The following is a 27,977-nucleotide window of genomic DNA, read 5'->3' as shown; positions in this document are numbered from 1 at the left end:
TTGAAGGTGTGTCTTCCTGCCACACGATATGGATCCAAGGCGTGCATCTTTTTATTTCAAACGTCTGGGTAGAAGTGGATTTGCCCACTTCAAGCCAAGCCAAGCCTCCCCCCACCACAAAAAAATCTTACCTGTGTGCCCTCCATTTCTGTATTGTAGTTCATTCCAAAAGTTGATAACCAAGAAAAGCCACCACAGCCAACAAAGAGCAGGAAGGCAGGTGGCTGGCTGTACAGTTATGTGAGAAATGCCCTGAGAATAGCTAGTGTAAAGGCCCTAACATGAGGTGCATATCAGGAGGAGGGGTCAAAGCAGGGAGTTCACATTGGGCACTGAGCACTTTCTGTCCCTCTGCTTGGCTCCCTGTGTTTCACTGCCAGTGGCTAATCCTGACCAGCCTTCTCCTTGTCTTTGCCACTGATGGTAGGAGGCTTAGAGAATACTTGTTAGGTAGAGTGATGGTTCCATACGACAATATAGTGAATCCATATTGAATTTTGTAGCAGCCTGCCACTGCTGTAGGGAGCTGGCCAGGCTTGGCAGTGTTATTTGATAATTCAGCAGCCATCATTTGTTCTGTAGCTCTGCAGTGGCTCTGGTACTGACAATGACACACTGCTGAGGGGTCTGAGAGATAAACTAGGCTCTGGAAGGAAGAGTGAGCCAGGTTGAACCATGATTCTACCAAGCTGGGCTTTTCTTTCTCACTGACAGGAGGAATAATTTAGCAAAGATAGCTTTCTTTAAAAACTATGGGTGAATGGGTGGTGGCGGCGGTTCATGCCTTAAATCCCTGCACTTGGGAGGTGGAGGGAGGGGACCTCTGTGAGTTTGAGGCCAGCCTGGTCTATAGAGCGAAAGCCAGAACACCCAGGGCTACACAGAGAAACCCTGTCTCAAAACAAACAAAAAAACAAAAACAAAACACCATCAAAACATAACAAAACAAAAAACATTGTCCTGAGGGCTGGGTTGTGGTTATTGAGAGCTCTTGACTGTCACACTCCCCACCACTGTGTGTGTGTGTGTGTGTGTGTGTGTGTGTGTGTGTGTCTGTATATGTGTCTGTGTGTGTACAAACAGCTATATCCTGTAAAAATGTCTAGGTTTTTTCTCTCTCACTTTCTCTGATTGAAAAATAGCTTTATTCTCCTTTAGCCATGAGTGGGCCAGGAAAAGATGTAGTAGGGAGTGGGCCATTATGAGAGCGATGTTCAGAAGGTCATAGGGCCTGGCTTAGACCCTCTTCATGCCGCTGGGCCACATGTCCCAGCTAATGTGAGACTCTTTAAAAAAAAAAAAAAAAAAAATATATATATATATATATATATATATATATATATATATATATTTCAAGACAGGGTTTCACTGCGTAGCCCTGGCTGTCCTAGAACTCACTCTGTAAACCAGGCCTGCCTCTGCTCCTAAGTGCTGGGAGTAAAGGTGTGAGCCACCACAATCCAATCATAAAATGTAAGAGGTGGTGGCACATGCCTTTAGTCCCAGCACTCTGGGAGGCAGAGGCAGGCAGATCTCTGTGAGTTCGAGGACAGCTTAGTGTACAGAGCAAGTTCTGGGCAGCCAGAGTTGTTATACAAAGAAGAAGAAGAAGAAAAAAAAAAAAAAAAAAAAAAAAAGGATTCTAGGCAAGCCTGTAGGGCATTTTCTTAATTAGTGACTTGACGGGGAGGGCCCAGCACATTGTAGATGGTGCCATCTCTGGGTGGTGGTTCTGGGCTCTATGAGAAAGCAGGCTGGGCAAACCACGAGCAGCAAGCAAGTAAGCAGCACCTTTCCACGGCCTCTGCATCAGCTCCTGACTCCAGGCTCCTGCCCTGCTTGAGTTCTGTCCTCATTTCCTTTGATGGTGAACAGCACTGTGGAAGTGTAAGCCAAATAAACCTTTTCTCTCCCCAAGCTGCTTTGTCATGGTGTTTCATCACAGCAATAGTGACCCTAAGACACTGTGATGCTAAAGAGCAATATGTTTCTCCACTGGGAGCTGGCCCGGTACTTCTGCTTCATATCTGGACAACAGAGCTCTGTGCTGTCCTTTTATGGACTCAGAATCCTCTTCTCCAGGCCAGGTATGGTGGTGAATACCTTTAATCCCAGCACTAGGGAGGCAGAGGCCTGTGGATCTCTGTGAATTTGAGATAGTTATTTCTAGGACAGTCAGGACTACACAGACAGTTCTTGTGTCAAAAACAAAAAGAAGAATCCTCTTTATCTTGAAACAATGGATCTGTCTGCCAGCTTCTAGACCAGAACTTCTCCTGGTCATCTGATGCAGGGCTTTCTACAAATCAGAGTACTTCATGTGAAGAAAGGACAATTAAGGGCTACACAGGTCATGGGTTCAACCCTTAGAGGGGAAAAGAAGTAAAAAGAAAGAAAACTGAAAGGTACAGCTAGGCTTGGTGGCTCGTATCTTTAATCTTAGCACTCAGGAGGATTGCTGTGAATTTAAGGACAACCTGGGCTACATACTAAGTTTGAGGCCTGCCTGAACTCCACAGCAAAAGACAGGCAAACAAAAGCAGAGGGTCAATGAATTGATTCAGCATGTAAAGGTATGGCTGCCAAACCTGACACCTAAGTTCCACCCGAGGGATCCATGGTAGAAGAAAACTGGCTCCCACAAGTTGTTCTGTGGCATACATGTACTCCCGCCAATAAGTTCAATACACACACACACACACACACCACACAGGGTTCCATGACCTAATGAGTTTGGAATAGGTAGGTTAGACACTGTTAACATTTTTTTTAATGTAATGTGTTTTTTTAAAGATTTACTTATTTTTATGTGTATGAGAACTTTGCCTGAGTGTGTGTGTGTGTGTGTGTGTGTGTGTGTGTGTGTGTGTACTGGGTGTCTATGGCAGCCAGAAGGAGATGGGCTCCACATGGGCCTTGCGGAGTTCAGAACCTTCTGCCTACCTGGTATGAGGGCCGTGACAAGCTGATGTGTCATAGCTGTTGACTCATGGTTTTAGAGTTGGTTTTCTTTCTTTTTATAGAGTGAACCCTCGTTTATTTATTTTACTACATTTATTTATTTGTGTGTGTGCATGCATGCGCACATGTGTATGGGCGTGGACGCTATGGTGTGTATTCGGAGGCCAGAGGACCCTGACTGGAGTCAGTACTCTTCTTCCACCGCGTGGTTCTCAGAGACTGAACTCTGGCTGCTACATCTGGCAGCAAGCACTGTTACCCCCTGAGCCATGCCACCGTCAGAGTGTCCCATTCCAACTGAGCCGTCCTAACATTGCAACGGAGGTAAGTTGACAAGGAATTTCCCGTGTCTTACTTGGGTGGGAAGGCTGTGTTGCATTCACTTACCTCTAGGTGTTTAACACCCACTTTCCAAGTCAGTGCCCTCTCCCTGCAACCCTGCCCGGTCTGCCCCACCCTGCATCCTTTATCCTTCATCCCTCCTTCGGGTTCCTTCTGTCTCCTCTGTGTTCCCTCTGCCTCCAGATCTCCACTTGTCTTCTCATCCCCCTCTGCCCCCAGCCTGGCAGCCTGCCCTGTAGGAATGTTAATTAGCATTCACGGTTTAATTAATTCAGTAGCTAATTAATGATTGGGACTGGGGGTGGGGAGCTAGGATGCTGGGGGGGTTGTGAGCTGAAGGTGGCAGAGAGAAGTAGCCGAGACTGCAGAAGGCATCCAGATGGCAGTGTGGTGGCTGGCACGGTGCCCACTGCCAAGGATGCAAGCACACTTGCACGCACGCACACGTACACACACAAAACCGGAAAGGGTGATCGAGGAATAAAATGAAAAGCAGGGAGAGAAGGGGCCCTGGAAGCCAGGGCTGGGGGGCTGGGGGCGGGGAAGACTCTAGATCTATTTGAATCCACTCCGGAAGTAGAAGAGTAGGGAAAAAAGAAACAACCACGGGCGCAGACAGAAGAGAGCTCTCCCGGTACCCCACCCCCCCACCCCCCACCCCTCCTCCCTGGCATGGGATTCATGGGCACCAGCTGAGGACAGGGCCCCCTCCCTGTGCCTGCCACGTAAATACTGGCAACGAGGACCCAGACTCTGAAGGACAGGACATTCCAAAGAAAATAGTTTTCATTTTAAGTTGCCTCTTAATGTACATATATATATGCATATATATATCATATAACGTATATTGTATGTATTTAAATTGCACCTGTTTTGGCATGAGGGTGAAGGCGAGTGAAAGAAGGTGGCCGAGCCAGGAGGAGAGAGAGAGCCCAGATGGCTTGGTGTGGTGTGGTGTGGTGAGTTGTGGGCAGGAAGAAGGGGGTGGTACAGAGGTTGGGATGGGTGGAATGAGGACCCTGCCCTCCTCTTTCCATTTTACTAGGTTGAAGGAGAAAGAGAAAGAAAGGGAAAGGGAAAGAAAGAGAGAAAGGGGGTGGGGGAGCAAAGCGAGACAGATGGCAGAGTGGAGAGGCGGCAGCCAGTGCCGGCACTGCCCAGCTTGGGCGGACCCAGCTTCCCCCCACCCCCGCCTGCCAGCTCTCCAAATGCCACCCTTCCCCCATCTTCCCCTCTCCCCATCCCCCCAGCTTGGCACTGATCTCAGGGAGAGAGAGGGAGGGAGGCTGGGCAAAGAGCATCTGTTCCCTCCATTCTCCTAGCTCCATCGGCTGCCAACCTAGGGCCATCGCCTGCCTCCATCACCCCTTCGCCTGCCCGCCTACCACCCAATCCCAAATGGGCACTGGATCAGGTGCCGAATCTGGCTGCCTCCTCGGGTACCAGTCACTGCGTTGCTGTGTGTCTGCCACCGCTGCCTGGCACTCATGGGGCCGTGTGTGTATGTGTGTGTGCGCGCGCATGTACATGTACGCATACGCGTGTGTTGTATGTGAGCCTCCTGGGCATGGGTGGGGGTTGACATTGCGGTTGCCACTGTAGCATCCAACTAGAAGGACAGAAGGATGGAGCGGAAGAAGGAGGGGAGAGGTGTGGGGCCTTGGAGGGGAGAAGAGCGTGCATGATTGCAGGCATTGGCATCGCAGCTGCCACCCTTGTGCCCATGGAGATGGGAGGGATGGATGGAGGGGGCAGCGACAGGAGTCCTTGTGCTCTGGGAGGAAGGTGCGGCGCACAAGAGCTGTTGGCATCACAACTGTTGGGCTTATGCCCAGATCTGGGGTTATGGGGACTAGAGGGACAAGGAGGTAAAGAGGGGGTGTGCTGCTGATGCCGCTGTCCCTCTAGGATGAGCTCTAAGAAGTGTCTGAACTATGAAGGAGTCATCTCTGCTCCAGTCTAGGAAGCGAAGTGAAGAGAGTAGATGGGGAAGAGCCAACAAAGAATGGAAGAGGTAGGAGGAGGGACTGTGCCACTACTACCCAGGGAGAACCTGTTTGGGCTAGCAGTGTGGCCTTTTCAGAGAACCCTGAAGACAACAGCAGGGGAACTGGGGTACAAGAGAAGCTGGCACTGCCCATGGAGCCTGGCATGGCTCTGGTGTTGGGTGGAATGGGGAGGGTGACAGTGGCCTCTCTAATTGGTAGAGAAAGTTGTTGGGCCAAGAGTTAGGTGGAGAGATGACGGATGTTTTCTTTGGGAGAATAGACTCTTTTCTGCCAGATCCTCCTTCCCATTCCCTCTTAGATATGGAGAGCTGAATGACAGGTGGAGTGCCGTGTGAGGACACAATGGAGGAAGCATACCATTGCTAAGACCCCAAGGAAGAAGAGTGGTGAGCCCTGGCGGTCCTGCTGGCCTCCAGTCATTTCCCCACTGAAGATGGCCGAATCCCCTAGCCTGCACCGTATGTACCGTTATTGCAGGTGTAGTGGGGAGGGAAGGGCTTGCATGTGAAGCTGGGCTGCGAAACGGAAGGCGTACCTTGTTTTGTGGATCCCATTTGGAGTGTCCACTCTTACAAGTGTGGCTGATTTTTCTCCCTGGCGCCTCCCTCTCCTTCTTCTTTCTTTGCCTCCCCTGTCTTTCATCATCACCATCTGGGTCCTACTGCTTGGCACCCAACCAAGTAGATGCCGCCACAATTGGCAGTATTGCACTGGCATGTGACCAGTGACTCAGATTCTGGCACTGCGGCAAACCCAGAGCTGCCAAATTTGCTCAAGATGCCACTTGGCGGCAACGAGGGAGAGGGGTCATGAGGGCAGAAGTGCCAGGCCGGGTGGAGCTCATGTGGGGAAGTGGCACACACGGCTGTCCTGTCCTTCACAGATGGACTGAAGCCAGTGTGCACTGTAACATCTCACCTCTGCTGTCACCACACTGGACACTCACCTCTGCCTGCCTTCACTAATCCCAATAAAGGGAGTGAGATGGCTCTGTGCTGGTTTTGAGCAGCTAGGCAAAGGAATCTAGAGCACAGAGGGACAGGGGTGTCATCTATAGCCACACCTGAAGACAGTGGCCATGTACTTCTCTGGGCAGCTAGGACAGAAAGAAAAGGCAAAACAGAACAATTGGAGCGTGAAAAGGTCTGGAGAGAGACTTGAGAGCTATGCTGTTACTCAGACAGTACCAAAAAGGGTGGAAGGGGACCCTCAGGCTTTGCTATTAGGGAGTGGCTGGGTTTTACATGTGTGTTTCCTACTGCCCTTGTCCTTTATTCAAATGTCCCTAGAAGGATGCGAGGCAGTGTAGAACTGGAGAGGTTTGGTATAGGCAAGACAAGGGCACCCAGGCCCTCTACAAAGACTAAGATTTTATGTTTAGGGATTTTCCAATGGCATCTGAATTAGGACCAGATTAATTTCTGCCTTTGAAATCTACTCTGGGAAAGGAGACCACAGTCCAATAATGATGGTGGTAGAGAAGATGTTTGAAGGACAATCTCTAGTACCTGTGGTGACACACACCAGCCCCTGAAAATTTAACCTTAAGCTGCCTCTGCAAGAGTCTTCAGTAGTGCTGGATTTCCTGAATTCCTGGGTAGGCAGAGGCTGTAGGCTATGAATCTGGAAGATCTGGAGAAAAATGTGGCGTTGGGTAAAGTCAAAAGAGAGACTAGATGGCTCTCCAAGATAAGGCCTGCTCATGGGAAGTAAGCAGGGATTTGTTGCCCCTGCTGGGCGGAGCTGCTCTGGGCTTGGGGAGTTCTGATCTCTGGAAGTGGATGGCAGCTTTTAGAAGAAGCAAGGTTTCTACAGGAGAAGAGAAAGCAACATGGTAAGTGGATAGTGTTTAAGAATTGTTTTCTGCTGTTAGAGGGAAGCCGCCATAAGTCCATACCATCAGATTCTAGTAGATTGAAAGGTTGAAGGTGTTTGTCAAAGTAATGAAGATACATCTGGGGAGGAAAAAAATTGAATTGGGTGTAGCTTAGGGGTAGAACGCTTGCCTGACATGTGTGAGGTCGTGGGTTCAATCCCCAGAAAAGGGCAAAAAGAAATCTGAAGTGATGCTAGTCGCTGTGTGGGAACCTCTAGTGAAACAAAGTTGTTCTAGGTACTGGAGGGCTGGGACAGGTCACAGATCCATGTGTGGGGCTGAGCTCTCTAGCACAGCTTTTAGCCAACACACAGATCATTTCAGCAGGAGTTTCCAACTCGGGGTGCACTGTGGTTCAGAAATGTACATTTAATTATTATTTGTGGTACTAGGAATTGAACCTAGGGTTTGTGCATGACAGGAAATACTCTTTTTTTATCATTGAATTGCATCCTCTTTTTGTTTTTTATTTTGAGATGGGGTCTTGCTAGTTGAAGTGGCCTTGAACTAACTCTGTAGTCCAGGCTATTGTGAACCTCTTGCCTCAGCCACTCTAGAAGTTGGCATTACAGGCTTGTACCCCTGGATTTATCTTAGGTTATATTTTAAACAAACACTCAGGGACCATGATATAGGTGGACTTTGGGACAGACTGTTCCATAAGATAGCATTCATCTTGTAGGGCAGCCAGCGTCTTTGTACTTCTGTCTTTCCTTGATCACCTTTCATGTCAAACCAATGATGTATATGTTGTGGGATATATGCATGTTTGTGCTGAGTGAAGGAAGTTGGTAAATAGCGGGGAGTTGTGAGGTCCAGTTAGGACATGTAACTTGTTAGAACAGTGATTGCAATTGGCAGTAGTTATCACAGAAGACCCGTCCCAGCCCCACCTCCAGAACACTGTTTCAAAGCCCTACCTCTCAGTTCTGATTGCTGGCTGCCATGTGTTTCTAAAATCTCCTCAGAGATAACTGAGATTAGGAGCATTAACGGTGTCCTCTGTGACCTTGTGATATCTATACGGATTTTGTGGTGAGAGAGAAAGAGACCCTTCTGGCCTGTCTTTCAGAGACTTGGGTTGTGAAGCAGGAGTCAGCAGTATACAGGGCTGGGCCTATGGCAGTATTGGCAAATACCATACAACCTGTAGATACTGCCATTGCTGCTGCATGAGTCATATGATAGGACATGCTCAGTGTGGGCAATCTTCATGTTCAGTGAAGATGTTGTGTAGTGTTTGCTATTGTTAGAAAAGGACTGTAGATTTACAGATGCAGGCAACAGCTCCTGCTGGCCACCGTTAGCCAATGGGGAAAACTATGCATGGCTGGATCAGACTATTGCTTCACTGACTCTCCTTGACAGGTTCAGCCTCTCTCGGTTCTACTTATAATCACTCAGTCTGAGTGCCCCCCAAACTTCTAGCCAGGCGCCTCTGTCACTGGAGAATTGCCAGAAACCCATCTCATACTGTTAGGGAACAATACTATCTTCTCTAATCTCTGTGTTTTGGTTAGAGAATTATCTGGGTCCTACTATACCAAGGAGCATCACAGGGTGGCCATACAATTGAGTCACCTAGTTTGTTATGTTTTGGGGAAGTCTGTGTCTTCCCCTGGGCCGAGTGGCACAGGTCTGTAACCTCAGGTGCTCTGGAGGCTGAGGAGGGAAGATCTGGAGTCTAAGAGCTGTTGGAGTTACAGTTACAGAGCAAGTTCAGACTGTCTCAAAAAGGAAAAGGGAGTCAGTTATGCTTACCTGTAATTCCAGTAGCTATGACCTGGAGGCTTGAAGACCTCGAGTTCAAGTCTAGCTTAGTTTACATAAGATTTTTTTTTAATGGGGATGTCAGTGTGTGGAACTGGGGTTGTGGTTTGGTGGAAGAGCTGCTTAGTGTTCCTGGGGCTCTGGATTTCACCTCTGGTTCCGAGAGGAACATTCTCTCAGGGTTGTTCTTCTCTTCAAACTTAGCAGACCTTGGTCTAGCCTTCCCTCAATGTCCTCTGAGTTTCATTTCATCTTTTCATGTTGTATCCATGCTCAGTCCTGTAGGCTCTGCTCCTGGGTCTACTGCCTTTATTCGATGGTAACGGCTGTTGTAGTCCTGTGTCTTTTTTCCTATTTCAGTCTCTTAAAAACAGTGGCCTTATAGCTACAGGTTTCTCACTACTTCCTGAGATGTATCCCTCGATCCCCCAATTCTGGGCTTTCCTGTAATAGAGCCTCAGTCCAGTCCACTCAGCTTCAGGGTGATATAAACGTTTTCTGAAAAGTTCCCTTGACTTCCCATCTACTTCTCTTAGCTGTAGACGACAATCGGCTTTTCACTCTTGAGTTAATAGTGTTCAACACTAACAGACACACGTCCCATTTTCCTGAGACTTGCTGTATATGGGAGCTTTGTCTGTTTCAATTAACATGTCCTTCAGCTAACCTATATTCCTAGAAGGCACTGGTTCTTAAGGGCCAGAAGGTTATCTCAGGGCATGTTCTTGTGCAAATGTAAGCCTATGTGTGTATTCATCTCCCCGCAGACTTCTTGGCCAGGTTCTGGGGCCTCTGTCTGCTCCCTCTGAGGGTGGACTTGTTTTGTTGGTGGGGTGCTATACACAGACCAAAGTTTCCATTCATATGTAAATTATTATTTTGTTTTTTGAGAAAGGGACTGACTCACTGTATAACCCTGATTGGCCTGGAGTCCTATTTGTAGACCAGGCAGGCCTTGAGGTCACAGAGATCTGCCTGCCTCTGTCTCCTGAGTGCTGGGACTAAAGGAGACTCCAATGCACCCAGCTTCGCATGTGAATATTTTTTATAAGGATAAATAGATGAGCAAGTGTCTTGAAGTAGTGAGGTGATGAGAACTTGGTGATCTTGTCTGACACTAAGGAACTGAAAGGAAGCAGTAGCTGGGGCTATTATGCCTGGAATAACTGGCTTTCTTGGTTCTACTCGATTCTGTAAGTTCACCCCAGGGCTAGAGGTTTGGGGTAAGAACTGGTTTGTTCAATGATCTGGTTGCATATCTGCCGTATCTGGCTAAGACTTCAGCTTTCTCTCATGTTCTTCCAGAGAACCTTGAAATCCCCCGCCCCCCTGGTTGAGGGCTGAGTACCTGGTGGTCCTCTCACAAGGCTTAGAGAAAAGACAGACAAGGTCATTTGCACCTCCTGTCTCTCAGCAATGACCATGATGACCATGGAGTGAGAAGGGACTGGATCTGGGTGCTTCTTTAAGACTATGTGTGTTAGAAATCTGAAGCCATTGTGGATCTGTTTTAGGGGCCCTAGCTGAAGCTTGCTTAACAAACAGGTGTTGCTGTGCCTGCCTTTCACCTGTTGTTCCCAAGACCTAGCTAACTTGATGGTCGCCTCTAGCATTCTTCCCACCAGGCCCCCTAGTGTGCACTGCTGTCGGAAGCGGCAGTGTTGCTGTTAAGTGTGGCATGAGCAAAGGGCTGAGAAGGACTGCAGACCACTGCACCCTGGAGACTGTGCTGACTGACTTGTCAGCGCCTCCAAGATACCTGGGAAAGCACCGTTGCCCAGTCAATTTCTGTCTGCTGTTGTGACTACACGGTGGGACCCACACCACTGTGGTTAGGTGTAAGAAGGCAGAGGAGGAGGAATTTCTGGCAACAGTAACTCTTGGTAAAACCATTCATAGTTCAGACTTAATCCAGCCTAACCAGGCTAAAATACATGACACAACACCTCTAATTATCCCAAGGCAGATGTTTACCAAGATTTTCTTTTAAAGTCCCTTTTCTTTTCTTCTTTCTTTTTTATCTTTTATACACAAGTCACATTCCCAGAAAGCAGAGTGGAAAAAAACAAAACAAAAAAACCCCAAAAATCCAAAAAAACCTTTTTCTTCATACACATGCTGCTAAGAAAATACTTTTATACATAGAATTTCAACAAGTGAGAGAAAAGGATGGGGGTATGTGTGGCTGAGAGAGAGATGCTGAGGGGCTGGGACCAATGGCAGCAGGCACCAGGCCGCCATGAGCTAGTTTTTAGTAACTGGCATTTTTGGTATCAACAGAAATGGTTTCATCCTACCATCGGTTGGCTGGAGTTAGGAGTGTCTTAACTGCCAAAGTGAATGGCCCAAGGGCTTCAGATTCAGAATATGTGAGAACTAAGGATTTAAGGTGACTCTCCCCTCATCTCCCTTTCTGCACATAAACCATTGTTTTAGTGTTGGTGTGTGGCTGGGGAACTCTGGCAAAGCTAAGTTCTTGGGTGGGAAGATATGTATTAAATAGATAACTAATATATGAAGCCTCAAGGGACTCCTCAGAGTTAAAGGGAGAGATGAAATAGCTGGAGGATGCAGGCAATTCTGCAAGCTTTTCTTTGCTAAAATAAAACATCTATTAAATCCAGCCTGTGCCATTGGGGCTAGATTTGGGGACTGCCAGAATTACCTCCTGGTGGTCACTCAGGGTGTGGGAAGCTTCCCATAGGACACGGCACCCCTGTTGTATCCCCTGGAGAGCATGTTGTGCTTCAGAGAGCTACTTCCTACACATCTTCTCACAGGCCCTTGTCCCTTAACAGACAGGCAGACTTTGGACAACACCTGCAGTAGATGCTGATTAATGGAGGGGCTGGACTGAGCCGGAAGAAGCAGTGGGGAGGGCAGAGGACTAAGATGAGAAAAGCAGATGGGGGGCAGGGGAGCCTGCAAAGGCAAAGGAGGTTCCAGACAACCAGAAACATGACAGGAGCCCTGGAGAGGAAAAAGTAAATGAGAAAAGAAGGGACCGGCAAAAGGGATACACATCTTGATTTTAGAAATCAGGACTGCCCCCAACGGTGCTCTTTTCCTGGGATGGCCAAGACAGAAAGCACTAGGCTTTCTGACTGCTGAGAATGAGGGCATTATCATGTGTCCTGATGCAAGTTCACCTCAGGGGACAGGGGGCGCCACCTGTACATTACTGGTCCTGTCTGAGGCCTGGTACAGCAAGGGGAGGGCTACACTGCCTGCAGATCACCAGCACGGAGTAAGGGCTTAGAGGCATCAGTACTCAGATTGCAAGGAACTCTCAAAAGGGGTGGGGTGGGGCACAAACAGTAAACCAGAACCAAACAAACAAAAACAAAAAACTTGTTTGATGGGAGTTTTCTTTCTCTCTCTCTCTCTCTCTGTATAGTCAAAGTTTGTGTTTTCTTTACTTCATTCCTCTGGTCTCTTCATCTCTCTTGTGTATGTGCACACTCTCTCTTGCTTATTTGGTGTGTTTCAGTTTTGTTTTGTTTTTTTAAAAAGAACTTTGGATTTGCCATTGGTGGGCAATGCTGATCCCCGGAGGCTTGACAGCCCTTGGCAGGGCTGGAGCATGGGGCAGGCCCACGGCTGCTGAGAGGATCTCTGTGTTTAAAGCCTTTGAGAAAAAGTTACTGCAGTTTCCAGGGTATGGGGTGAGGGGTGGTTGTGGGGTCCCTGGCGGCGGCTTCCCCAGGAGTCCAGGCTGCAAGGGTCCCATCAGGTGAGGAGAGGGTCAGGAGGGAGGGGCGTGGGGAGAGCGAACAGGGGTACGGCTCCCCGACAGCCTCCAGTTTGGTTAGTTTTACGGGCTCCCTGCCCATCCCAGGCTCCAACCTTAGGAACCGCCTGGGTTTTTGGAGTTTGTGAGCAGTCTGCTCTGGACAAGGGGCAAGAAGAGGCAGGTGGCAAAGTTGATTTTTCCACCACCCCCCATTTTGTCTTGGGCTTTCTTTTTTCCTTCTTCTTTTCTTTTGGTGTTTTCTCAGTCAGTATAATAGTATGGAAAAGGTATGTGTTTACAGGGGAAGAGGACTGGGAATTGAACGGGAGGAGGAGAGGGGATGAAGCAGACGCGTATGCCAAAGTGGGGTGCATCTGCAGGGGGCTGGGATGAGGGTCAGAGTGTCTGCGGGATGGCGAGGAGGCAGGACTCTGCTGGAGGTGGGGTGTGTGAAGCCCACGGAAGGTGGGAATTGACAGACTCCCATGAGGTGGGCAGAGCTGAAGGTTGGGGGGAGGGAACCCTGAGGCCCTCTCTTGCCCCATCTTGGTTTATCTGTTTATAAAGCTAGAAGTGTAGAGGTAGTAGTAGTTTTTGGGTTGGGGTCCGTGTGAGGTAATCTTGCTTCCTCTTTGGCAAAAGCCACAGCAGCCGGGACAGCAGTGGCGCTGTTGGTAACGGTGATGGGAGGGCCTCCTGGGGGCGGGGCTGCCTTGCGCCTGTGGGCTGAGGAGCGCAGATGGGAGGCCAGGGCTTCACGCCCACTCAGCAGCACCTCACAGGCCAGGCAGTGGTAGGTGCAGACAGGCACCCGCAATGGGGGAGGCATGGAACCCCCGGAACCCCGCCCAAAGAAGCAGAAGGCTCTCTGGTGGGCAGTAGCTGGGGCCTCGCCGTCAAACGCCATCTTGCACTGGCGGCACAAGTAGCGGTGAGTAACATCCACGGTGGAGATGCCCGCGCTGCCTGTCAGCAGCTCGTCAGCCTCGCTGCCTTCCCCTTCCCCAGGAGCCGGCAGCTCAGGAGGCTTTGGGGGTGCTGTGGCTGTAGGCTCAGGGGCTTGGGGCGGTGGCTGGAGGAGGGCATTGGGGAGCAGCCCAATGAGAGTCTGAGGTATCACCGGGTTCATGGGGAATAGCCCCTTCTTCATGCCGTACAGCTGCTGGAAGTAGGCCCCTTGCAACTGAGGACCGAAGACAGCTGGTGGTGCTGCCCCGCCTGCAGGGGGCAATGGGAACGGCAGGAATTGGCCCCCCAACAGGGCTGGGACAGTGGCCTTCAGTGCTTTCAGGTTCTTGAGGGCATCAGTGGAGGAGTTGGTAAGGGTTGCAGCTGGTTTTCGTTCACCAGAGACTTTGTCTCCTGAGGGCTCAGTAGCTGGGCCAGGGGTAGGGTCAGTAGAGCTGTTGGTTTGGTTGGACACAGGTCTCTGAGGTAAGGGGCGGCCTGGGCCAGCAGTCTGGACCACTGTGGTAGCAGGCAGGGCTGAAGTGGCGAGGCCAAGGAGGCCTGAGGAGGCAGCAGGGCCTAGGAAGAGGAAACGAGTGATGAAGGGTTAATCCTTACACCTGCCTGCCCCACACTACTACTGCAACCTCAGTCTTCCCCCTACCCAGAGAGGCCATACTCTCTACTCTTCTCTTTCCCAGAACCTGCAGCAAGGACAACTGTGTGGGGAGAGCCAAGAAGGAAAAGAATTGCTTGCGATGAGAAGGCTGTGCTCTCTCAAGTGCAGCTCCTCCCAGCCTCCCGGACTCAGGACTCACCTGAATTGAAAGAAGCTATGTTTCCGAGTGGTGGCTGGGCCAGGGTTGGGCCAGGCAAGAGGACAGGAGCCAGGCGAGGCAGAGTCGGGGAAACGCCCAAGGGCACAGAGGCAGGCGTGGTGGCAGGGGGCCCTTTGGGAGCCAGTGGGGCCTCGGGGGCTGGGGCTAAGTCATAGCATTTGCTTTCACTCTTCAGCTGGGCTCGGACTGCCTCCTTGAGTTTGGCCAGATGCTGACGAGAGAAGAGGTGGCCTCGACAAGAGACGTAGAAGTCATACTTGACATCACAGTAGGGACAGTCGGTGCGCGGGGCTGCCAAGGTGTCCTCGCTGCCCCCACCCCCTGCAAGCGCTGTCCCCTGGAGCTTGGCTTTCTTTTCCTTGGCACGAGCATTTTGGAACCAGACCTGAATGACTCTCTTGGGCAGTCCAATTTCCTCCCCCAGCACCTCACACTCCTGCATAGTGGGGGTGCGGTAGGCTTCATAGCAGGCTTTCATGATCTTCAGCTGCAGACTGCTCATCTGGGTCCTATATCGCCGCTGTCCCATCCCGTCTGGAGCTCCAGTCCCACTTCCCTGTCCCCCACTGGTCCCTCCAGTTCCAGGGGACTCTGGTTCGACCAGGCTGGAAGTAGATGAATCGCTCAGGTCTCCTGCAGATGGACTGCAAGCCTCACTTTCTGGAGACGCTTTAGCCGGTTCCTCTGCGCACTCATCCTCACTGAGTGTGGGAGCTGGGAGGGGTAAAGGGGGCTCTGGTGTCGGTACAGCGGCCTCTTTCCCTGGTGGTAGGAACGGTAGAGGCCCGGCAGCAGGGGTGACGGCTGCAGGGTAGGGGAAGGCAGGGGCTTCTTTCTTTAGGGCTTCCTTCCCAGTGTCATCTTCTATCTTGCTCAATAGGAGGTTGAATTTGGGGAACGGTGCTGGGGTGGGTGTAGCAGTGGGTTTCACCGCTGGACCAGCTACTCCCCCAGGGGTGCTTCGAAACTGGCCTTTCCTCTCCCGGGCTCTGGTATTCTGGAACCACACCTGTACGACTCTCTTTTTGAGCCCCACCTCCTCAGAGATGCAGTCGAGCATCTTACGTGTGGGGTTGGAGTCCTGCATGTACCAGCGGTACAGGATCTCCAGCTGCTCAGGTAGGATGGTAGTGCGGAGGCGCTTGTCTTTGGGAGGTTCACCCTCCCCTCCACCCCCTGCTTCACTGCCTGTGGGAGACAGACTGCCATCATCATGCTTCCGCTTGAGGGGTGTCCCCGTCACTGATGAGGTGCCTGATAGTACAGGGTTTCGCTCCCCAAACACCAGCAAAGGCAGATCTAGAAGCTGTGGTGGGGCGCCAGGCTGCACAGATGGTAGGGAATGTATTCTGTGGTGAGTCATCAGGAGGTCCTGGCTGGGGAAGGAAATAGCACACTGGTCACAGGTGTGGGCAGCAGGCGATGGAGGTGCCTTCCCTTCAGACTCTTTGTCTTCTGGTCTTGTGGGCTCTACTTGGTTCAGGTCCTCCGCATCTGTGTGTTGTGGTGATAGGCCACCATGTGTAGCTGCTGGCTCCGGGCTCCGCTCGCCTACCTCTTCCTCTGCCTCTTCCCCTCTCTCTGCTGCCTCCTCCTCCTCCTCAGGAGGCTGGTCATCATAGCACTTCTTGAGGTGGCGGACTAACTCAAAAACACAGTCGAAGGTGGCGTGGCAGCGCCTACAGCCGGATGCTGCCCCAGGGGTTCCTCCAGCTGCCACAGGCCCACCCTCACAGGCATTCTTGCGAGCTTTCTGGCGGGCATTCTGGAACCACACTACCACCACACGGCTAGCCAGACCCAAGAGATTTGCAAGCCGCTCCACCTCTCCATCCTTGGGGTAGGCACTGGTCTCAAAGAAAGACTGCAGAGCCTGGGTCTGGAACTCAGTGAACTTGGTTCTCGAGAACCGGCGGCCTACGGGCACTGAGGGAGGAAGACCGCCTCTAGAACCTTCTTCTTCCTCCGGGGGCCAGTGTCCTCCTGCCAGGCTTCGTTCCTCAGAAGGGTGGATCCCCCCTACTTCAGGGTCTGGAACCATGAAAGGTGGACCTAGCTGGGGAGGTGACTCCAGGGACCCATCTGGAGGTTTGGGGGGCTCTACTGGGGGTGGGTACAGGCTATCATAGCTCTTTCGAAACTGAGCAGCGTAACGGCTCAGGGCCTCAAAGGGCAGAAATCGGCGGTGGACATGTTCCTCATGAGTCTTGAGGATAAGCATATTGGAGAAGAGTTTCCCACAGGCCCCACAGGCCAGCTTGTCTCCGCCCCCCAGAGACTCTGGGGGAGGAGGTGTTGGGGGAGGGGGCACTGCCTGCTTCCCTTCGTTGTACTGAATTACTAACTCAAAGCCAAAATTTTCTAGAAGGGCTTTGGCTGCTGTGCGGGCAGCTTCATTGGGTGATGTGTGAGGTGGTGGAGATGGCCCTGCTTCATTCCCCTCTTCAGCTATGAGTGGCCGCTCCCATTCCTGCTCAGCCAGCTCAGCCTTGGGGGGTGCGGGAAGAGGAGGTGGGGTGGCAGCTGGTAGGGACAGCATGGGTGTAGGACTAGCCAGTGCCAGCTTGGGCCCTACTTTGAGGTCATGGAGGTAGAAGGGCAGAAGCAGCTGTTGCTGCTGGAGCTTAAGCAGCGACTCTGGAGCCAGAGGGAAGGGGGGCAGGACTGGTGGGGTGAAGAGGGGGGCGGGGAATCGGTGCAGGTCCAAGGGAGGGGGTGGTGGAGACAGGAAGGGCAGTCCCGACATAAAGCCACTGGGGTCCGGGCCTCTCTTCTCCGTGCCCACCTCGCCCTCAGTCTCGCCTTCCTTGAGTTCTTCCTGGCCTCGCTCTGGTCCTTCCGCCTTGGCATCAGTCTTGGTCCCCCTTGAGCGAGTCTGGTGCAGAACTGACCGCATGTGAATCTCCAAAGTGGAGCTCTGGTTGTAGGACACTCGGCACACAGTGCACTTGAAGGGCTTGTCTGATGTAGTGCTGGTGGGCGGTGGGATGCCAGACTCTCCTCGGGCAGGGCAAGACGGGTCAATGGCAGCTTTCTTCATCTTATGAAGGTGGGAGACTGAATTATAATGAACCAAGAGGATATTCTTCTGTGTGAAGGACTCCTTACATACAGTACACTTATAGGGGCGAGCAGGGTCAAGAAATTTATCCAGGGCAAAGTTGGTGGTCTTCCGATAGGTTAGAGGGTGTCGAGAGTCAGCCGGGGATGGCTCTGCAGAGCGGGGTTCCCCTATGGCTCCCTCTTCCTCTTCAACCATGGTGGGTGGAGGAACCACTTCTTCAACTTGGGCATCAAGCTGAGGGACTGGAGAAGAGACTGGAGAAGAGGGCTGATCAGGGCTTCCTGAGGGCTTCTCTGGGCCCTCAGCTGGTGCTGGGACAGGCTCAGGAGGAGTATCTGGGCTGGCCTCTGGGGTCAGGTTAGAGCTCTCTATAGAAGACAAGAGGAGCAGAGAACTGAGTTCAAGCTGAGCTCCAACCACCCAATATCCAAAGCCACCGTCTTCAGATCCCTTTGATCCCTTTCCCTGACATTTTGAGAGGTATGTTGTACCCTTCCTTACCTGCTACCAGGTCACTGCTGGGCGTGGGCTCTGGTCCAGGAGTGGGGTGTTCTAGGCCATCCTCCACAGGGGCTGGTGTGGGTCCAGGCAGCATTTTGGTTGCAAAGGTCATCTCCACAGTTGTGGCCTAGAATGTAGAAAATCCTAGTGGCTTCACCATTACCCATTGCTCCATTCACTCTGCACCTGTATCTGTGCCAAGCACCCTTCCCCTGCATCCAATCTCCTGTCTAGACAAATCCCCCCAGTGAATTAATGTGTTTTTGTTTGTTTGTTTGTTTGTTTTGATGAAGGACTGGGTAGCTTGCTGACCTGACCTCCTTCCCCAGGCTATAGGTATCTTACCTCAAGGCTACCTGGTTCTGCTATTAGCAACTCTTTTCAGGGTTTACTGGGAGTGAGAGTAATGCAGAGTTGTCTTGTCTAGGCAAGCTCAGTGCTGCGAGCCACCCCACCAGCTTTCCGATCCCATGGCTACAGTCTCGAATGCTATTTTCTCGTGTCCTACCCCCAGCACACTGGCCTGGAATGCTGCCTATTCCTCTCTCCCCACACTGCCCTGACAGGGCCTTCCCGCTGTTTTCTCTTGGCCTGCACTCACCACAAGCAGAAGCTTCTCAACACACTCGGGCACCACGTTGTGAAGGTGGCTGAGGTGGAAGTGCAGGGCAGGCCGGCCCATCAGCTGCTCCTGGCAGAGTGGGCACCTGTATTTGGGCTGCACGGCGTGCTGGGAGAGTGCATGAACCCTCACCTGGTCAGACTCTGGGCTCAGGAAGCTGCAATATGGACAGCAGTATACCTGGGGACACATACAGGTGGTGGGAGAAGGGTCAGGAAGAGGGGACCACCATCTCACAGTCCCTAGGATTTAATACAGCACGGTCCCATCTCCAGACTCAGGAGACAAGCCAGGCAGGAAGGCAACTGCACTGGGCCAGGCCTTTGTCCTACCCTGACTTCCTTCTTTGCCATCTCCCCTCCTCTGACCCTGGTTTCTGCCTTCCTTTTGGTGTGTCTTTTCACATCTCCGATACCCTGGTCAGTTTCCTGGCTCTCCCCATACCCGCTGCCTGTCTTTTCTGTGAAATACCTCCTTTCCTCTGGACATTGTCTGCACCCAGAGGTCCCTCACCCCAGCCTATTTTGCTTTTTTCCAGGCCCCTGAACATCTACAGAAGGGCCCTGTCTGTCTGTCCCTGAAGCTGAGCCTGTCTCTTCAGGCTCAGCTGCTCCCATTCCCTGTCCCTTCCAGGACTTTTTGGGCTTTTCATTGTTGTTGTTTGTTTTGTTTTGTTTTGAGACAGGGTTTCTCTGTGTAGTCCCAGCTGTCCTGGAACTCTCTCTGTAGACCAGGCTGGCCTCAAACTCACAGAGATCTGTCTGTCTCTGCCTTCCGAGTGCTGGGATTAAAGGTGTGTGCCACCACAACCTGGCTTCACTACTTTTTTCTCTTTTTTAAAAGATTTTTCCCTACACATTGCTGTTTTGCCTGTATGTATGCTTGCATGATGGTGTCAGATCCCCTGGAATTGGAGTTACAGACAGTTGTGCCATATGGGTACTGGGAACTGAACTCAGGACCTCTGGAAGAGCAGCCAGTGCTCTTAACTGTGTGAGCCATCTCTCTAACCCCAGGCTTCACTACCTTTTTGTTGTTGTTGTTTCAGGCAGGGTTTCCCTCTATTGCTTTGGAGCCTGTCCTGGAACTAGCTCTTGTAGACCAGGTTGGCCTCAAACTCACAGAGATCCACCTGCCTCTGTCTCCCTGAGTGCTGGGATTAAAGGTGTGCACCGCCAACATCCAGCTTCCCTACTTCTTAAAATTAGCAAATGCCATTCTCTAAATGGCCCAGACCTCCAGAGAGGTGGGAGCAACCGAGGCCGGCTGTCTGTCACCTGACTGAACTGTGTAGTGGGTGTTTGCCTGCTGCCTCAGGTCAAGCTTCTCTCTCTGGCCTACCTCCTCTCCAGCTGCCCTGCACTTCTCCAGGCCTGCACATCAGGGCAGGGCACCTATGCGCTCATATTAACGCACCAATCCTCAGGGCAGGTCCTGTGACACACAAGCTGCGGGGAGGAGCCAGGAGGAAGAGAAACTGCATGCTGCAATGGAGTCTGGGAAACGGTAAGGCCCAGGATGGCATCTCAAGAGCAGAGACTTGGAATCGCCTCAGAACTGAAACTTCAGAGGCCATAAGGCTTCCTGAGTCCTTTCAAGTCCAGGTCCTGGAGCTCAGAGGCTGTGGGACTCCTGTCAGTGAGTGCCTCCACTTTAAGAAGGACAGTTCTCTAGGCTACGGCTCCCTGCAGGAAGGGACAGCCTACCAGCTGTCCTGTGAAGCCACTTCTTTGTTTTCCCCTGCCCTTTCCATCTCCCCACGCTTCCCTTCCTCCTTTCCTGCATCTCCTCCAGGCCATCCTTCCCTTTTCCTTAACTTTCGGCCTTCCCTTCTGTGCTCACCCTTACAAGCACCCTTCTTATGTGCGGAACGTACAGAACTAGCCCTGTGTAGAACTTCTCCGTGATATTCTGAATTAAATTAGCCACAAGCACAGCAAACGCCTTCAGGGCAGTGGTTCTCAGCCTTCCTGATGCTGCGACCCTTTGACACAGTTCCTCATGCTATAGTGACCCCAACTGTAACATTATTTTCGTTACTCCATAACTGTAATTTTGCTAGTTATGAATCATAAATGCTCTCAGTTGACCCAAAGGGGTCACAACCCACAGGCTGAGAACCACTGCTTTAGCGTAAGAGATCTCAGTAAAGCCAGGCCCCCACCTTCTTCATCCCAGTTACCCCAGTTCTGACCGTGATCTGGTTGGCACTGTCTGTGGAAGGGCCAGTTCTGTCCTCTGTCACTCCAGAAGCTGAGGGTTAGAGGAGAGGAGGTTAAAGAACTCCTTAAAGATCTCCCCTTCTTGCATAGCCCCTTTCCTAACGCAGAGCTTTCAGGGTAGGAAGCAGGCTTCAGAGAACAGGGAATGGGCAAGAAACTTGGCAGCCAGGTGAGGCCTGGCAGGGATAACTTCTGGGTTAGCCAGGGCTGGGTTTTTAAAGAGGGCAGGGAGATGCCTGGGCTGACATGGCCTGGCTTTCCTTCCCTTTCCTCTGATCAGCTTTGCTCCTTCTGAGAGGGAGGCCTTTTGGGGTGCTAGGACTTCTGAAGGGCCCCCACGAACATCCTAGGATGCATAGTGAATTGGACGGGGGAAACGGGTCAGAGGCTCACCCAATTGTTCTGTCTTGTTCTGGGCATCTTTCTCAGAGGTGGGCGGCTTAGATAAGGGGGTGTCAGCCTTCCCTGTGTGGGATGGAGAGAGAGTCAGCACAACAAGGTGGACACTGGGGAAGTAGGGTGGACACGGGGCAGAGGAAGCAGGACAAGCAGCCATGGTGACGAAACGGGAAGGGTGAAAAGCCACCAGCAGAAACACAGGGTAAAAGCGAAAATTCCAACAGTGGAACAGTAGGGCAAGCCTAGCAGCCCATCCCTAGAAACAAGCCCCTACAACAGGACTGGATTAAACTTGGCCTCCTGGCCTGTCTGACCCTGGAAAGAGGAACCCCCAAACATGTAGTGGGAGGGGCTCAGCTGTAGTGAACAGGAGGCGATGGGCAAGGAGATTACCACTCAAGTAAGAATTGACAGATGTGTAGGAATTTATTTTCGGTGGCAGCCTAATTAAAGTGTTAAAAGTTCCTTAACTCCATTCAGCCTTGCGCCAGGATCGTTAGCTATTGATCTGGGCCCCTCCAGCACTTAACTCCAGCCAGCTTATTGGCAATTCAATTAGCACCAGTCAATGCTGCCTGTTCCTGGTTCCTGCTGCCCTGCCCTCACCCTCGCCCACTGCTAGCCTCTCCAAAGCCCACATGCCCATGCCCACCTCTGACAGCCCCTTCCAGGCTCTTCTCCTGCACCCTCAGGATCAATGGCGCCTGGCTGGCTGTTCCCGGCCTCTGCTGGTACAACCTCTGCTGCCTAAGAGGGTCTCTAAGCCCAGCCTTGGGGCTGAAGACCTCCTAGGAGACAGGAAGAGGCTGGGAAACCTGTTGGGGCCTCTTCCCATCCCTGTTACCTTTGGACCATGCCCACAGTGCCTATCTCCTTCCAACAAGACTGGCCTGGCCTGCAATATGTCTTAGGTTTTTCTTTTTGCCTATCACCCCACACAACCAATAGAGCTGCTAGCGGCTACTCAGGATCACCGGCTCCTTCCTCCTCGATGTCTTCCTGTCCATTACTCAGCAAAGTCTCTGCCATTCTCTCCCATCCTCCAATAGTCTCCTGCTCCCCTCCTTGCTGGGAAACCTCCCTGTTCCTGAAGCCCCACCCTGCTTTCTCATCCCTTCACCACACCTCCCTACTTGCCCATTTCTCCTTCCTGTCACTTTGTTGTTCTCTCCCCGCACCTGCCTCCAGTCCCCTCTTCCTCACCAGGAGTTCGGAGCCGCCCATGGCTGAAGCTCAGGATACTCTGAAGAGCTGAGAGTCCTTCTTCAGCAGTTGGGCCATTTTGTAGCAGTTGCAGCCGCCTCTGGGCCTGGGCATCTCGGTGGGCAGGTGTGCGGAGGTGCTGTAGCACGGCTAGGCGGGAGGGTGTGTCCCAGGCACACAACAGGCAACGGTACAGCCCCAGCTCTGGCCCTGCCTCTGCTCCCTCCATTTCCAGGAGAAACTAGAACCATGGAAGAGGGGGCTCAGATGTAGAAGGGGATGCTCCTCCTCACTGAACTCTCATTCCTGGCTAACCACCCTCTCCCCTTCTACAGCCACAGCCGCTTAGTCTCTGAACATCCTTCTTTTTCTCCTAAGCATCCTGGGGTCCCGACAGTGTGACAGCACACTGCTTCTGTCCTCTTGAACTTTCTGGATAACAGAATGGGTTGGGCCAAGATGCACTCATCCTACAGTTTACATTGCCCGAAAAGCTGAATAAAGTCTGCTTGTCCTCCTCACGCCCCACTGTCCTTTGGTCTTTCTCCAGGTCTGCCCAACACTGTGTTACCCTGGTATGCACGTGGCCCCGCCCTTCCTGTCCATCACCACTTCTCCATCCTGCACCCCCCCCCATCCCTCTCCCTCTCCTCCTCCTGTCCCCGGCTGCCTGAACTTCACCTTAAAGATCTGGCTGTTTTCTTCATGGGCTGACCCCCGGGCGTGCAGCTGCATCTTCTCCTTGCTGTTGGACTCGAAGTCACAGATGTTGCAGCGCAGGTGCAGTGGGGAGATGGAGGAGCCGTAAGAAGCCCCATCCCCCAGGGGCAGTGGGGGAGGGGTGCCCATGGCCCCACCCCCCTCCCTAAGGTGGGCTGCTAGCTGGTACTTCTGAGTGTGTTTGTCAGTCTTGAGGTGGAGCTGAAAGTTGGCCTTGAGCTGGGTACCGTAGCAGCAGAGCTTGCAGCGGTGGGTGTCACCCGCTACTTCCTTCCATTCGGCCTCGGGGAGGCTCCGGCCTACGGTGCAGTGGTAAAGCAGCAGCTCCAGGCTGTCTGTGCTGAAAGCCTGGCACACCAGGCAGCGGAACACCTTCATCGGTGGGCTGTCGTCTGGGGAAGGTGAAGTGGGCAAGCCATCGGGCGAGGAGCCCAGGAGCTGACTTGGTGGCAGATGGGTCTCAGGGGAGAGGCTGCCAGGAGCTAGGGGACAGAGACAGATTAGTGACTAAGGAAGAAAGGAGCAGGGAGCTGACCTTTGGGAGAAGGCAGGGAATACAGTTTGGCTTGAGAAGGGTGTGCCTGGAGCAGACTCAGGGACTTACCAGGTGTGGGGAATTTTCGGGCAGGTGCTCCAAGATGGTGGAAACCATTGAGAAGTAGCTGGGCTTCCAGGGGCTTGTCTGGCCTCAGCCCAGGCCCAGGCATAGGCGTCTGAGGCTGTCCTAGGGCCTGGGGCCCAAAGTACTGGAAGAGTTCAGGAGGGTTGGTGGGGGCAGTCCCCGGTGGGGGAGGAGGCCCTGGCCCCACCAGCCCTGGTGGCAGGCCGAGTGGCAGCCCCTGGTGCAACATTAGGACATTCTGCATGTGTTTCTCAGAGGTCATGTGAATGCGCAGGTTCCGGGAGATGTTGGTTTCATAGCTACACACCTTGCACTGCCAGGATGACTTGGTCTTGGGCTCTTTGTCCCCTACAGAGGGGGGTGGGAGGGTTGCCTCTGGGGGACTTCCCTGCCCACCAGGCCCTGCCTGGAAGCCCTGCAGGTTGGCCAGGTGCTTGTCAGACTGCATGTGGATGCTGAGGTTGCCTTTGGTGGTAGTAGAGTAGTTGCAGACGTCGCAGCGGTAGGGCTTATAGCCACAGTTGTAGCTCTCTCCACGAGCAAGGCGGGGGTGGGCGCCCCCGGCACTACAGTAGCTGCAGTGACTGTTGCTCTCAGGGTGCTTTTCACGCATGTGCACGTCTAGGGTCTGCTGGTACTTGTAGTGCCAGTTGCACTTGGGACACTTGAGAGTCTTGCAGGAATTGCGTGAGTGTAGCAAGGACATGTGGCTGGATAGGCTGAGGCCCTGGAAGGCTGCAGGGGCTGGAGTGTAGTCATCAATCAGGCGACAGGACTGGGGTGGGTCACTGATGTCTTCAGGAGAGCCTACTGGAGCTGGGAGCGCGGACACCTCCTTAGAGGTGGGTGAGCTTTGGTTGAGTGGGAGGCAGAGCCCTCCATCCTCTTCTTGCCCTTCAGGGAACCAGTCTGGCCCTGCCTCGCCTCTTGATACTGGCGATTCTTTGGCTTGGGTTGGGCTGGGGTCCCAGGTGGCTAGGGCTGTGGGTGGGGATGGTGGGCTGAGGGCCATAACTTCTTCAGAGGGGAGAACAAGGGCCTGAACATCTGCCTCCACGGGGCCATCCTCAGTCTGGGTTCCGTTGGTCTCTGTGGTCACTGTGCTATCCTCAGGGACCTCAGGAGGAGGACAAGCAAGGAATTTTGGTTCCAGAAAGCTTAGGAAGGCCATGCCACCATCATCACCCTCCTGAAGTACGGCTGGGCTTCCTAGCAGGTCCTGGTGGTGGGCAGGGGTCAGCTTCACTCCATGAGAACGTGTGTGACCTATAAAGGCCTCGAGCCTGCTGAAACCCAGGCGGCACAGAAGGCAGATCCAGAACAGTGCCCTGTGGTCTCCCCACCGGCTCCCCATGGGGCCATCTTTGGGATCTTCGGTTAGGTTTGGAACCAGCTGGTAGCTCCAGAAGGATCCATCCCTTCCCTCATAGGCTGCCAGAGATGGCGCTGAGGTATCATGGGACAAAATTTGGTCAGAAGAGCTAAAGCCTTGGGTTGGGTCAAAGCCATGTTGGATGTGAAGGGTAGTAAGGTGTGAGGAGGGGAAACGGGCAAGGAGGGGCAGGTTGGGCTCTTCCTTGACGCTTGCCTCATCCCAGGGGAAGCCCTTTGGTAACAAGAGTTCACTGCCACCTGGCAGGGACAACTTGGCCAGTAGGTAGGCTTTACCTCCAGCTGCAAAGAATAAGTGGTTGCTTAGGTCCAAAGGAAGGGTTCCTCCCTCCTCCTCCTTTTCCACCCTGAGGTCCTTTGGTGGGATGTTACCACAGCCAGGCTCTTCTCGGGGATCTCCAATCTCCTTTGGTGGAACAAGGCCACAGCCTGACTCCAGAAGTTCTCCCCCTGGCTCTGAGGACCTTACACTTCCAGAGGTGGAGGGGGCATCAGGGGGATCTTTGGTGACAGGATCAGAGGTGCTGGAGGATGTGTCTGGAGGTGGAGACGGAGCATCATGCCCGGGGAAAGGAACAGTGATGGGGGAAGAGGCTGAGTTAAGGGTAGCCATGGTAGACGAAGGACTGATGAGGGTTCATTTCAGCGTGACAGCCAGTGCCCTGCAGGGAAGCATGGAGAGAGCAGTGCCTGCCGTAAGATCTCAGGATCCCCAGCAAGGTTGGATGTCTGGACTCTCTAGTCCTGTCCTGTCATGTTTCCCCGAGCACCACACTTAGGTGCCCTCATGCCAACCTGAAGCTTCACTTAGTCTAACAGGACTACAAATGAGTATATCTAGAATTAGAATTCACTAGTGCTTTCCGACCTAACTCTTCTCCATCTTGCAATCTCAATCTAGTACCATTTATCCTTCTGCTTTGGTATGTTCCCCCCCCCCCCATGCTCTGTAAATTTCCATAGCAAGTTCCAGGATGATCAGACCCTGCACTTCCCATCTTCCTCACCAGCCCCAAGCCACTGTTATGTTTCTGAGCTAATGCAACAGATGGACTGCTCATTTCCACCCCTGCCTTCTGCAATCTAGTGTGTCTATCTAATAGCCAGAATGATCATTTGTTACTAAGAAAACCATCAAATGTTTGTAAGGAAACCTATTAACTGCCACCAATCAACTCATGCACAGTCTTATTTTCATTTGTGTCCTCATCAACTTTCCCACTTTTCACAGTCTGTTTTAAAACAAATTTTAGGTTATAATTTTTTCCCTCTTTTTTTTTTGGGGGGGGGCAGCAGGCTCTCATGTAACCCAGGCTGACCTTGAACTTCTGATTCTCTTCTTTCTACTTTTGCTGGGATCAACGGTGCGCACCATCACACCCATTCCATGCAACCCTGGGAACTGAACCCAGGGCTTTGGGACTCCTAGGAAAATACTCTACCCACTGAGCTACATCCTTGGCTCTCCCTCATGGTTGTCTTTTAAAAACTTACTCGTGTGTACTTGAGTGCTGTGGCACACATATGGAGAGCGAGGAATGTCTACTACTCTCTTTTACCTACGTGGTCTGGGGATCTCACGTTGTTATGCTTGGCTGCAAGCACCTTTACCCACTGAGCCAGCTTGTCAGCCCTCACAATTGTCTTTAAAGCATATAAATCATACTCCATTCTACTTAAAATCCAGCAGTGGCTCCTCATTGCACTCAATAAAAACCAGACCCCTTTCCCAGATCCAAAAGTCCTACTGCCAGGAAGCCCACTTTGACAGTCCCCCTCCAGGCTGCCTTGTTTTAGTGCACTGGTCCTTAGCCCGCTTCTCTCTCTTTCTTGGTCTTTCCTGTTTCTCAAACAAGCCAACTTCATTCCTACTTGGGGTCCTTGTCCAAGAGCTTACTTAGTCTGTCTGGGGATCCTTGACATTCCTGGCACCCTTCAGCAAACCTGCCATCAGATTTTTCCTGGCCTAGTGAAAAACTTTTCCTGACTTCCTCATTTCCCTTCTAGAGGGATAGTTCCATGAGAGACTTCAGCTGCTTTCTACTTCTCTATGATTACGCAGACACAGTCTGTTCTCTATAATCCAGGCCAGCCTTACATCCAAGTATCTGAGAATAAGCTTGAATCCTCCTCCCTCTACCGCCCGAGTGCTGGGATTACAGGCATGTACCATCATGCTAATAAATATGTTTCAAATGAACCGGCCCTGGGAAAACCCCTTGGCTCTGGCTCCATGTCAAAGGTTTTCTTGCTTTCCCTGGCACACATCTTTCTCCAGTGCATTCCAGACCCTGACTGGTTGGGACACGCTGAGTCAGGAATTTCCTGGCTGGTTGGAAGACAGTAGCTCCTTTGTAGCTCTCTCCTCTCCAAAATGGAGATGAACATATTAGTAACGAGTCCTAGTAATCACGGTTCTAGCAGCTATTAAAGTATTTATAGCATGGTCTTGGTAACAGCTAAAGACATGTACCAGTATCTCACTTCATCTCACAGTATTTTTATTTAAAGATAAGGAAGCCAAGAAACACTCAAGGTTTAAATGTGCCACTGATAATAAACAGGCTGCAAAGTGCTGGGAACACCTAGCATGCCTGAAGTCCTGGGCTTAGTTCCCAGCTCTGCATCAATGGGGATAGGTTCATGCTTGTATTCTCAGTACTCTGGCAGTAAAGGCAGGAGGATCAGAAGTCCTGGCTACACAATGAGTTCAAGACTAGTGTAGAATACAGGAAATCCTGTCTAAAAAAAAAA

The 27,977-nt window shown here is 51.9% G+C and overlaps 2 protein-coding genes and 1 long non-coding RNA gene across 6 annotated transcripts in view; 2 read left to right on the top strand and 1 right to left on the bottom strand.

The window, feature by feature from the left end:
- Positions 1-3,650: 3,650 nt before the first annotated feature.
- LOC127230516 (uncharacterized) lies at positions 3,651-5,412 on the top strand. Its single transcript, XR_007835176.1, has 3 exons — positions 3,651-3,937; positions 4,187-4,262; positions 4,626-5,412. It is a non-coding gene; the product is annotated as an uncharacterized LOC127230516 (long non-coding RNA).
- A 1,369-nt stretch (positions 5,413-6,781) lies between these two features.
- Positions 6,782-27,977, top strand: part of Thtpa (thiamine triphosphatase) — a 43,895-nt gene continuing 22,699 nt past the window's right edge. Inside the window, exon 1 of one of the 2 annotated variants that reach the window (XM_051195695.1) lies at positions 6,782-7,146. The gene's annotated coding sequence lies outside the window, so the exon portion shown is untranslated. Of the gene's footprint in view, positions 7,147-13,473; positions 13,623-27,977 lie in introns of those variants that run through there. The other variant, XM_051195696.1, reaches the window with a different exon arrangement.
- The window catches only part of Zfhx2 (zinc finger homeobox 2), a 30,879-nt gene continuing 16,094 nt past the window's right edge, over positions 13,193-27,977 (bottom strand). For 2 of the 3 annotated variants that reach the window (XM_051195690.1, XM_051195693.1), the window contains exons 2-10: positions 23,814-25,885; positions 23,171-23,691; positions 22,490-22,730; positions 21,281-21,352; positions 20,860-20,918; positions 18,645-18,845; positions 18,044-18,170; positions 14,458-17,910; positions 13,193-14,218 (exon numbers count right to left, since the gene is read on the bottom strand). In XM_051195690.1, coding sequence (XP_051051647.1) covers positions 13,251-14,218; positions 14,458-17,910; positions 18,044-18,170; positions 18,645-18,845; positions 20,860-20,918; positions 21,281-21,352; positions 22,490-22,730; positions 23,171-23,691; positions 23,814-25,836 — 7,665 coding nt within the window. In that variant the 5' untranslated portion in view covers positions 25,837-25,885 and the 3' untranslated portion in view covers positions 13,193-13,250. Of the gene's footprint in view, positions 14,219-14,457; positions 17,911-18,043; positions 18,171-18,644; positions 18,846-20,859; positions 20,919-21,280; positions 21,353-22,489; positions 22,731-23,170; positions 23,692-23,813; positions 25,971-27,977 lie in introns of those variants that run through there. The other variant, XM_051195691.1, reaches the window with a different exon arrangement.

This window comes from Phodopus roborovskii, unplaced genomic scaffold, assembly GCF_943737965.1.
Source record: "Phodopus roborovskii unplaced genomic scaffold, PHOROB, whole genome shotgun sequence".
NCBI lineage: Eukaryota > Metazoa > Chordata > Mammalia > Rodentia > Cricetidae > Phodopus > Phodopus roborovskii.
This window is presented reverse-complemented; position numbering and strand designations above follow the sequence as displayed.